The 12544-nt window shown below is 34.4% G+C and overlaps 1 protein-coding gene across 1 annotated transcript; it reads left to right on the top strand.

Annotated features, from left to right (window-relative positions):
- Positions 1–239: 239 nt before the first annotated feature.
- Positions 240–12306, top strand: LOC106466062 (hemocyanin B chain-like). Its single transcript, XM_013926303.2, has 9 exons — positions 240–547; positions 2260–2480; positions 3937–4145; positions 6628–7024; positions 8223–8351; positions 9458–9592; positions 10309–10495; positions 10705–10928; positions 12003–12306. The coding sequence occupies exons 1-9, from the start codon at positions 343–345 to the stop codon at positions 12210–12212; spliced, it is 1917 nt and encodes a 638-aa protein (XP_013781757.1). The 5' UTR covers positions 240–342; the 3' UTR covers positions 12213–12306.
- The last annotated feature ends 238 nt before the right edge of the window (positions 12307–12544 follow it).

Genomic DNA, 12544 nt, shown 5'->3' with positions numbered 1-12544 from the left:
TTATAGTCGTATTTCGATATACCTGTACTTCCTTTCTTACTTTGTAAGAAATGTTTTTAAAAATACGTGTTTTGTAGAGTTGGCTCAGAAGACGCAAGAAAACATGGAAGGCTATATTTGGATGGGTAATCAGGATACTATGTAGCATGAGTAGATTGAATTCATCGCTGAACTGAGTTATTTCTTAGAATTCAGTTCTCCTCCCGAGGTGATTAAGGTATAAAAGCCGTTCATTCAAAAATTATTTTTTCAGAGAGAGACTGCTGCAGTGCCTTCTATTGGGTCCCGGAAGAAAGGACTGGAACGAGAGTTAGTCAGTAATACTCATCCTTCACCGCCATCATGGTGCTTAGTGTCCTCCAGAAACAGCTCAGGGTGCTTCCTCTTTTTGAGCATGCCACTATTCCCACCAAGGAGAAATTTGCTTTGAAGGCATATCTGGACCATAATTTTCAAGGACTTGGTGTTCTTGGACGTGGTCAGCTTTTCTCCCTCTTTCATGCAGAACACCTAGTGGAGGCCACCAAGCTGTATGAGGTGCTAATTAGTAAGTTATTTTTCTTTTAATTTTCTCCCTCCTGCCCCCCCCCCCCAAGACAAAGTGATAAATCTGAAGGCTTATAATGCTGAAAAACCGGGTTTCGATACCCGTGGTAAGCACAACACAAATAGCCCATTGTATAGCTTTGTGCTTAACTACAAACAACAAACATCCTGCAGGGAATTCATCAATAATTATATAAAGTATTCTGGCGACAACACTTTAAATAAATGTTGTAAGGAATAATATGGAAGTGAAAGGATTAAACTAAATTCAAATCATAGGTTTCAAACCGGTTAAGCCCTAATGAGAATTTCATGAATACTCACCGATTAACTAGTAAAAAAAAAAATAAACTGTAAAAAAAAGGTAACGCAAAACTGTCGCGTGACTGAGCTGATTACTACAAGAATGCCCCCCCCCCCAGTGGCACAGCGGTATGTCTGCAGACTTACAACGCTAGAAACCGGGTTTCGCTATCCGTGGTGGGCAGAACACAGATAGCCCTTTGTGTAGCTTTGTGCTTAACTACAAACAAACTACAAGAATAGTATTTAATAACGATGTGGAATGTAAAAAAATAATAATAATTACTGAAATTGGATTTGAAATTTCATGTAGACTTTGTTTATGAAACTGTAAATAGAAGATTTTTCTCAGAAAGACGAATAAAAATATGTATAGAATATTTTTCTTTATCATCGAGAGCCAGTATAACTAGAAGCTGCAGTTTTCGACTATCATGATGTGGAACTTATTATGCAATGAGAAAAATGTGTTTTAAATTGCAAAAATGTTTTATTGTTCTACTTTAGATGTGGAATATTTTTTAGAAGATCTGCATTCACCTCAGTATCTATCTGACTGAAAGCAAATAATTTACACAAATTATTAAACTTTAATTTTAATACGTGGTGCGATTCCCTTAACCTGTTAATATTATCTTAGAATGTTTAGTGTTAACTTTTTAAGAAATGGAAACATGTTTGATTTTTTCAGTTTTTACAAGTTTGTAATTTCTTTTAGTATAAACTGCCTTGACTTTTAAGAACACTTATCAGTTATTTAACTGAAAGAAGCAAGACTCTTTTGAGACTAATAACAAGTATTGAAATAAGGTAACAGCTAGAAGAATATATGTTATTACCGAGTGTGTGAAAATTCTGAATACTATGCTACACAGTATTAAGATTAAATAAGTTAAGAGGCTAGAAACGTGAGAAATCAGAGCTTATGTTTGGGCTTATACTGAAAATTAATGTTTCGACAAGTAAAGACTTTATAATTATATCAAATTCCACGAGAATTAGTTCACCGCTAATGTGTGGGCGAACGTCTCATGAAAACAGCTGGAAAGTTTGCTTAGCGCTCCTTGATCTCTAGCATGTGATATTTATCCGTGTAAAGCCAAAAAATATGTAAAATACTAAGGAAGCATATCAATACATTTCTCATCATGCCCCAAGTGAACAGTATTTTTCTTAGCCTATGTACGCTTCCTTAAATAGTGACTTATGACTGAAACACATTCGAATTGGAGTTAACAAAATATAAAATGTGTGCGCTGCTCGGATGAGCCAATCAAGGATAAGAACGATTCCACCTTTACGTTTCGCATAATCTATAAAACAATATTACATATAAGTTTAGATGATAAATAATCATAAATTATCTTAGAACTTTACTAATTATTCGTTTTTGTTTTTCAAACACAACAGAGGCTGAAACATTCGAGGAGTTTCTGGATTTGTGCCACCAGGTACGCGATTTTGTCAATGAAGGTCTTTACGTATATGCCTTGTCTGTTGCTTTGCTTCATCGTCCAGATTGCAAGGGAGTAACCCTCCCACCCATCCAGGAGATTTTCCCTGACAAGTTTGTACCTGTGCAGACTTTTAACCATGCCTTGAAGGAAGCCTTCAGAGAACCTGACAAGGAGGTATGAATTTCGTACTGAGACAGTTCACCTTAAAATGAAAGATAATATTTCAGTTCCTGTCTTCGTTTCTTTTATCACCAGTTCTGTCGAAATTTAATTCCTACATCCTGAGCACTATATAAAGTTTTCTTTAAGTAGTTTTTATTGAAAAATGGCAACGAATGTTACACCTAAAAACCTATTATGACAAAATAATACTTCAAATCATAACCGAAAATTGTTCGCATGAAAGAAAAATTATTATCCAGACAAATACTTCTTAAACCAATCCTGACCAGTTTTAATTATATCCGAGAACATTTAATGAAATGTTCTGTTTACATATGTTGTGGGTTTCTAATTTACATAATAAATAATAATAGCAACACGCACTAAAAGATTTATAAAAGATGTACTTTAGGCGATAGCATATAACGGTAATTAAATATATATATATAACTTTTAATAAAAATTCGTGTCGTATTTCAATTATCTCTCAGATCTTGAAACAGAAATCTTCCTTAGTAGAAGTAGTTTAATTCTCCTAGCAATGAGAGTTTTTGAGGTAAAATATTACGGACATACCTAATAATAACCTCTAATTGCCCTGTTGTAATAGCTATAAGATGTGGCTGTTTTTGTATTACGGACATACCTAATAATAACCTCTAATTGCCCTGTTGTAATAGCTATGTGATGTGGCTGTTTTTATATTACGGACATACCTAATAATAACCTCTAATTGCCCTGTTGTAATAGCTATGAGATGTGGCTGTTTTTGTATTACGGACATACCTAATAATAACCTCTAATTGCCCTGTTGTAATAGCTATGAGATGTGGCTGTTTTTGTATTACGGACATACCTAATAATAATCTCTAATTGCCCTGTTGTAATAGCTATAAGATGTGGCTGTTTTTGTATTACGGACATACCTAATAATAACCTCTAATTGCCCTGTTGTAATAGCTATGAGATGTGGCTGTTCGTGTATTACGGACATACCTAATAATAACCTCTAATTGCCCTGTTGTAATAGCTATGAGATGTGGCTGTTTTTGTATTACGGACATACCTAATAATAATCTCTAATTCCCCTGTTGTAATAGCTAAATACTATTTGTTTATAAATTAACATATATTTCTATCAACCTTTTTTTTTAAATTATGACTACTGATAATAATTCAATGTTACACCAGTAAAGTACTTCTTCGACAGCAATGTTAAAGCAAACATACTGTTGGTGTGAACGTGATATGTAGTCATTATGAGAAACTAGTATAACCCTATAACACACGTTGATAAAAGTGTAGATTGAACTGGACCTCTGTTGAACTTAGACTTCGAAATTAAACAATTTTCCGGAATACTAAGTTTATTTATTTATTAAATGTTATAACAAGTTATATAAAGAATAATTTATTGGCAGTTCCTTTCAAATAAAAATACTTAAAAAAATCATTATTATTCATACAGAAAGAGATCATTGTTGACATGGAAACAACTGGCAATATTCGCGACCCAGAGTATAACTTATCCTACTACCGAGAGGATATCGGAATCAATGCTCATCATTGGCATTGGCATCTGGTGTATCCTGCCACCTGGCGGCCAGAAGTAACTGGTAAGGTTAAAGACAGGAAAGGAGAATTGTTCTATTACATGCACCAACAGATGTGTGCTAGGTAAGAAACGATTTTATATATTTACAAGTATAATAAAAACAATTTAGATTTGATAAAGACAAGTAGGGATCGATATATCGGGATATATAGGGATCGTAACTTAGCTAGCTATAATGATTAGAAAGTTTTAAAGCTGCAAAAAGTATTGAAACAAGAAAGCCAAAACTACAACAACTAAGTTACTTAAACATTATCTCTACTTTGGCCTAGGCTAACATAATTACAGCAATTTGCGCCAGTAGGAATACTTTTTTTTAAAACTTATGTAGCTCAGTGTTTTTAGTTTTGACTTTCTTGTTTAAATATTTTTTGTAGCATTAAAACGTTCTATATCACTATAGCTAGCTCGATTACGTATATATCGATCCCTACTTGTCTTTATAAAACTTTAAAAAAAATTATTATACTTTTTTATTAGCAATATTTTTGTACTCCTGCAATACTAAACGTGGGGCGCTCGTATACCCGATTTTACTCATCAGGATATTAACCAACTTACCGTCAAAACTAATTATGTGTCCAAAGTAGCGCATCTTCCATTATATATATATACTAGTATCATTTTCAATACAAGAAGGGAATTATTGGGACCCCAGACGTAGGGGTTCTGTAAAATAAGTAAAACGATAAGGTTCGTCTTATTTTTTGTACCCTTTTCTGAAAAATCATTTACTTATTTGCTTAGATGAAAATTTCGTTCAAATAATGAAATTTTTATTCACTCCATAAACACGTATATAGCGATTTAGACGGCTTTATAAATACAATAAGCTGTAGTTGTCTTCAGCCAATACAGTGAATTAGTCATTGTTAATATGCCGACATTTTAAATGTGGTTTTAAACGGGTGATTTTTTATGACCACTATATTGTTTCATGACGATCCATACTATTAAGTACCACCGTACTTAATGATATAAACCTAATAGTCAGTACTAAAAGGTAACCTACCTGAAACAATACTCATTAAGCTTAATATCAGCAACTTGATTTCATTTGTCTCCATTGTGCCAGCTTTAACTTGGTATTACAATTAAATTTAAGAGCTAAATATGTAAAATTAGTTCTGTGACAAAGCTAATGTGTATCTGTAGCTAGTTAACTGTATTCTGTGTATCTGTAGCTAGTTAACTGTATTCTGTGTATCTGTAGCTAGTTAACTGTATTCTGTGTATCTGTAGCTAGTTAACTGCAGTTTTTGAATAGTTAATTCAACCAGAAAGTAACAATCCTAAAACCCAGTAACATTAAAATGGAAGGAATTTATGAGAAAAAATTATACTTTTCAAGCATCGCAAGGCAAACTTTTTTGAGGGGTGGGTGGGGAGGGAGGGAATGGTAGCAAGTAAAAAAAATAAACAGATCCTATTTTATAATTATTCATTAAGTTGGTATTATAAACATTTTAACATGCAAGACTTTTAATAGTTGTGGACAAGCAATATGTTTATGTCAGAGAAACGAACATGAGGGCGGTGCGCACCATACACTTCAGTGCTAAACCCAGTACAAACTTGTAATAAAGTACCGCCATCCCAAATAAGTAAAAATACGAAGTTATGTAAATTTGTCTTCTTATAAGACATATTTCAATAATCATATATATATCCAGAATAAAATAAATACTTCTTAATTCGAAACACCGAATTTCGAAGGTCCACAATGGCTAAAAAATGATTTTGTAATTATTTCGATTTATTTTTTGTTTTGTTTGTAATTAAGCCCAAAGCTACACAATGGGCTATCTGTGCTCTGCCCACCTCAGGTATCGAAACCCTGATTCTAGCGTTGTAAGTCCGCAGACATGCCGCTGGGCCACTGGGGGCTCATTTCGATTTTTAAAAAATTTAAAGCTTAAAAATGTTTTACCTCTTTTGGTTTACGACTTTTTCTATGTGCAATTATTGAAACACATCAATAATGGGCTATATGTGCCTAAATAACTAGCGTGTTCAAGCTGTGAATTCGAGAGTTCATGGTTCGCAGCCGGTTTCTGACGAAACACAATCATATTTTCGGGCCGTAGGTGCGCTATAACAGCGACGATCAAATTCTATTATTCGGTCAGATAAAAACAAGTCAAGACTTGACGATAGGAGCTATTGATTAGTTGCCTTCCTCCCAGTCTATCATCTCAAAAACTAGGCTATGTGCAGATAGCTTGTGTAGCTTTGTGGGAAAATTATTTCTTAACAAACAATAACTCATGCACTACTAAAAAGCGACCGGTTTTAAGTTAAGATTCGTTACCTACTTCATTACTTAACTTAGTGAAAGCTTAGTTTCATTATTAACAGAATAAATCAATTATTATGGTTCATAACTGGAATCATATGTTAGGCCAGTAAAGAAAAAGTTGTTAAAAATTATTCTCAGTCCCACTGTGATTTCATACAAATAATCGAGCTATAGGATAAATTAGTTGTTCATTTACTAAAATGTCCTGCTCAAACACTAAACCATTGCTCTAACTCCCATTATAGATACGATTGTGAGAGACTGTCGAATGGTATGCCTAGAATGGAACCCTTCCACGACTTCCACAGCCCCTTGGAAGGCTACTCATCCCATTTGACCTCTCTGATGAACGGCATGCCCTACCCTTCACGACCTAATGACCTAACACTGCAAGACCTGAAGGAAGTTTCTCTCCAGGATATGGAGCGATGGAGAAGTAGGATCTCTGACGCTATCCATATTGGCCACGTGCAAGATGAGAACAACCACGAGTATTTGCTTGATGAAACTCATGGTATTGACATCTTAGGCGCTCTTGTCGAAGCTAGTCACGAGTCAATCAACCAACACTTCTATGGTAGCATCCACAACTGGGGTCACGTGATCACCGCTAGAGTTCTTGATCCCGATGGTCGCTTCCACGTAAGTTTGAGATAGTATGTTACATGTTTTTTTTCTTATATCACTTCTCAAAGTTAAGGACATATTAAGAGGACTTAATGGTGCATATCAATAAAGAATTGTTTTTAGTGTGCACATGTGAAGAGTTTAGCTCAAAATAGGACTGAAGTAAGCCACAAGAACATGAGATTGATTTCTCTTTTCAATTTTAAATGTTAAATGTTTGTTATGACAAATATTTTAATGCCTTTTGTTTGTAACTTCCCTGATTTGTGACATGTGTAATTAAAAATGTACATTTTACAACACTTACTAGTGTTTATTATTCTACAGTTCCCCAGTGAATCAGAGGTAAGCTCACGGACTTACAACGATAAAATCAGAGATTCGATTCCCCGTAGTAGACAGAGCGCAAATAACTCATTGTGTAATTTTCGCTAAAAATCAAACTTACTTACTGCACATATTTTTGAAACATGGTAAAAGGGCTCAAATAAGAAAATGTATTTATGTGATATTTTTCACATTTTTGTTTGGGTATACACATAGTACAGTTTTATTGGACAAGCAAAATGTTAAAATAGGTTTCATTATGGGTCAGACCCAAAAACAGTAGACGATACTATAAACAGAAGTAAGCCTACTTTTGGGCCAGGCGTGGTCTAGTGGTTAACGTACCAGGACTTGTCGCTGTTAAAACGCGTTCTACACTGTGAGGCGGTTGATATGTTATAAGAGAGATAATCAAAGTCGACACCTCATACTGGACTTTGATGGCATCTACTCTACAACATTCATTGCGAACTCTTGGGCTACTCTTGTTTGACCTCATAGAAACAAGAGTAGCCCAAGAGTTCGCAATGAATGTTGTAGAGTAGATGGCATCAAAGTCCAGTTTGAGTTTAGATAAGAGTAGCCCAAGAGTTCGCAATGAATGTTGTACACTAGATGCCATCAAAGTACAGTATGAGGTCAGACAAGAGTAGCCCAAGAGTTCGCAATGAATGTTGTAGAGTAGATGCCTTCTGTATAGTCTATCAGCTAAAACATAGAAAGGACTATGTGCAGCTAGCTTTGTGTAACCTTGTGGGAAATTCTAAAGCAAACTAACCCCTTTTTCCATTCTCCAATATGTTATATATCGTTTTCGTGGTTTTTCTCACACGGAAGTATTTCCAAGTTGTATATTATATATTGTTTTACATCTTTCACTTTCCAGTTGAACCCAGGTGTGATGAGCGACACCGCTACCTCCCTCAGAGACCCCATCTTTTACAGGTGGCACAGGTTCCTCGATAACATGTTCCAGGACTACAAGGAGACCCTACCGCACTACAGAAAGGATGAGGTAAACATGCAACCTGTCGCTACCGTTAGGCAAGAAGAAAGTCATTCACTTATGTCTGACTGATAAGTAGTCAGCAGTTACAAATATGAAGAAGTCTTGGCATAAAGCTATCTTCTTGCATGTTACTAACTGCTGAATACCAAAGTTAGCCTTAAGACTTCAAATTCTCTCTTTTAGAAGGTTTTTATTGCAATACTTAATTGAATGCGAATAAAACGTGACGTCCACCTTATTACAACAGTTCTATCATAACATAAAGATTTTGACAACGTGATAGGTAGACATTAACTTCAAGAACATTCGTTTCTTTTAAACCTAAAATCTGCTCCATATATATATATAGTATAATAACCCTACCTGGTGAATGGTGTGTTACTAAAATTAGTTTTCATTTATCATAAGTTTTGATGTTTTCAGGAAATGTGTCTCTCCCAAATTTTTTTATCAGAGCACCCTGATATTTCAGCTCTTTGGGAGATCGACCTTCCTTTATCGGGGATAAAATTACGTTGTATTTCTATTACGATGATATAAGCACTATTCAATTTTCACTGATTTAAGATTCATTCTGTTATATATATATGATTGCATGATCCCAATATTCTCATTCCATGACAAAAACATAAACAGACAAATAAAAAAATGGAGTTCTGGCTACAATTTCAGCATTTTCGTTCCTGTGATGATTATGGTGCTTTTTTTTTTTGTCAGTAAACCTAATGCACAGAGAAAATATTATTTGATTAAAACGGCACTAACAGTAAAATCTTTGAATCAAACCTATCGGACTAAATGCATACTTCTAGCAGTGCTCAAACAGTTAGGCCTAAAACCCACTTGCAGCCTTGATTTGCTTTAATACCAATATAAATCTCTGAGAATTCAGCTCTTTAATATAAGCATTTCTTATTTAGGCCAAACAGTACATATAACGTTCTTTATAATGTAAAAGTTCAAAACATGTTTAATATTTTAGCTACTTTATAGTTGGTCCAAAATATGAAGCCTGTTGGAAACAAACAGATGTTTTTAGTTTAGAAATTTTAAGTCAGTTATACTGCCATAGGACAGATTTCAACTTTGCTTGTTTTTTTATTCCAATATAGCTCGAATTCCCTGGTGTTGAAGTTACGAAAGTTCTCGTAAGTGCTGAACACGCTAACAACATCAACACGTTTAAAGAGAGTGCTGTGCTCAACCTTTCTCATGCGTATGAATTTGGCCGAACCGGAGATGTCAAGGTGTGCTTTTAACAATTTAACACGTTATACACATGCTCTTAGGTGTATTTAACTCCATGGTTCATAATAGTTATTTTAAGACACAGATTTATAGAAAGTATTTTCACGATTAAGTTTGATTCCATAACATATATAACTTTTACTAAGAACTGATTTTGTCCTGTTAAACATGCTCCTGTTTTTTACATACAAACTTGCTTATATGCCATAGCAGTAATACTTAGGGAATAAGCTTTCAACATTCTTAAGCTATTATTGAGTCCAAATTATAAACTTACATTAACACGTTTAACACTAAATCGATTCAAAATTTGTTAACCAGACGTCACTAAGAGTACTTAAAAACATCATAAAATGAACTGAAAGCTTTATTTGCTCAGAGTACTGTTCCAACCATGAAAATATTACCAAAGTGAAACATTATTTTTTAAGATATAATTTCCTTAATCAGTCTCTTGTTTGGGCCTACTGTCAAATTTAAAATATTTGGGGTTAGTGAGGAACATACTAAATATTTCTTGTCGTCATTAAATAAATTACAAATATTCAAATAAAATAATGGTTACTTTGCCTATAGTCGTTTATGCCTATTGTTACATGTTATTACAGTGTATACGATACCAGAACTTCAGTGTTAATTCGAAAGAAAATATTTAGGGTTTTAATTACAGCTCTCGTTCGAGATTTCTAAAGGTACACTTTTCGTAATCGTGTAGGTTCGCTACAACCATCTGAGTCACGAACCTTTCGACTACAAGATTGAAGTTGAAAATCATAGCAGCAGGACCAAACCAGCTACAGTTCGAATCTTCATGGCTCCCAAATATGATGAACTAGGCAATGAACTACACACCAAGGATCTGCGTCGTCTGATGATCGAAATGGACAAGTTCCATCATGATCGTAAGAAACACATTTATTCGACCAAAGGAACACTACTGCTAATCTAAAACTCAGTAGATCAATAAGTTATGATTCTTAACTTTTATTTCAGATTGTTTTATCAGTGTTAGCCTTAAGATTTGAAATTAATTAATGCGTTTGAAACCTTTTATTGGTTTTCAAATATTGAGATCTGGAAATAACTGACCACTGTTGCTTTTCTCTTACAGTGCATCCTGGTCACAACAACATTGTCCGCCACTCCAAGGATTCCAGTGTGACTTTGTCTTCTGAACGTACCTTCAATGAGTTGGCTCATGGTGAAGGCATCAACGAGCATGCCAATGAATATTGCAGCTGTGGATGGCCTGATCATCTTCTTGTCCCAAGAGGTGATGAAAAGGGCATGCCTTTCCACTTGTTTGTTATGGTGACGGACTGGCTGCATGATCAGGTAAGTCATTCTGTTAACAATGCGTTTCTATAACTTAGTAATGAAACTGAACGTTATATGAACTTATGAGACTGCCCAACCAGTTAAGCAAATTATAAAAATACAAATTGAAATAACTATATTTTGTTATAATGTGGACAAAAAGGTAAACAGAGAACTTTATTCACACAACACTAATGTAATGGTGATTTTATTGTATAGAACTTTATTCACACAGCACTAATGTAATGGTGATTTTATTGTATAGAACTTTATTCACACAACACTAATGTAATGGTTATTTTATTGTATTGAACATTAGAAAGCAAAACATACGTCAGTTTTAACTATAACCACGTGATTCTAAGAAATAACGAAGGAACAAAAATTAAACGAATCGTAAAATAAGAAACCTGGTACCCAGAGCGCTTTCGAAAGGTTTACTTTCTTTATTCGGGGGTGAATTAAACAATTATGTAACGGTGCTTCAGCAGCTGTTTGATCAACTTACGTAACTGTTTTTAACTTACGTTGATCTGCCACCGAGAGTAAGATGCATCTTAGTGTTATTGACCGTTCGAAAAAAACTAATATTATGATGTTTATTTAAATGATGGTACGTGAAATTATATCGAAAAACAAGTACTTTAGTGGAAAATAATAATGGCCATAGCAATCAGTCCTCTTTGTAGCAGTTAGAATTAATCAGAAAATATTGTAATAATTGCATTAAAATATTTTGACGCTTATTGCGCATATAAAAAGGAAAGGTTTTCACGAGTATGGAAATAGTATGTATTACTTTCCAGTGTTTTGCAAACACTATTTTTTGCTTGTATGAATTCTACATTTGCATAGTACTTGAAAATAAAACCTCGGGCTTGAGCATACTAAAATCTGTATCTTAAATTTTATGTTATTAATTGGTAGTGTAACGATGAATTAACGTATTATCTTCATGCAACGTGCGAAAAACTCGTACACATTTTTTATTCCATGCACAAAATGGCGACCAAACTTCCAGTAATTCAATGTACAATTTTTATTCAAAGATGCTTCGATATTTAATATAATATTCGAATTCGTTCTGTGCAGGTTGGAGATCACGGAAAGACCGGAATCTGTGTAGATGCTGTCAGTTACTGCGGTGCTAAGGATCAACTTTATCCCGATAGGCGGCCTATGGGATTCCCCTTCGACAGAAGCATTGAAAGGGATCACTTAGAAGAATGGGTTCTCCCTAACATGAGAAATACGGTGATCACTGTCACTTACCACGAAGATGTTCACAAAGAACACCATTAAGGATCTGTGTACCGTATCCTCGTGTACTTTCAATATTACTAGTTCCAATGTATTAGTACCGTAAATAAAACAGTATAAAGCCTCCAATAATTAATAGTTTCAATGTTTGATTACAAACAAGATTACGACACTTATGATAAACAACATTGTTTATTGACAAAAAGGGGACATGGATAAACGTTTCGGAATTCTATCAGATTCCATCTTCAGTATCTAAAGCAGAATAAATGAATTTACATCAGTTATTATACATTTTCAAAAAATTGAATAACCCCTGTGTTTCCTCTATACGCCAACATAGTGAAGAAACAGGACATCAAACTATACTATCA

The sequence above is a fragment of the Limulus polyphemus genome, unplaced genomic scaffold, assembly GCF_000517525.1.
Source record: "Limulus polyphemus unplaced genomic scaffold, Limulus_polyphemus-2.1.2 Scaffold2138, whole genome shotgun sequence".
NCBI classification, from domain to species: Eukaryota; Metazoa; Arthropoda; class Merostomata; order Xiphosura; family Limulidae; genus Limulus; species Limulus polyphemus.
The sequence above is the reverse complement of the archived record's forward strand: the minus strand, read 5'-3'. Positions and strand labels throughout refer to the sequence as shown.

Bases quoted from the DNA above. Each gene is read 5' to 3' on its own strand.
- LOC106466062 (XM_013926303.2), top strand. From the start codon at position 343: ATGGTGCTTAGTGTCCTCCAGAAACAGCTCAGGGTGCTTCCTCTTTTT. The intron at 548-2,259 runs GTAAGTTATTTT...CAAACACAACAG, and splicing joins GCTGTATGAGGTGCTAATTA to AGGCTGAAACATTCGAGGAG. The intron at 10,496-10,704 runs GTAAGAAACACA...TTTCTCTTACAG, and splicing joins GGACAAGTTCCATCATGATC to TGCATCCTGGTCACAACAAC.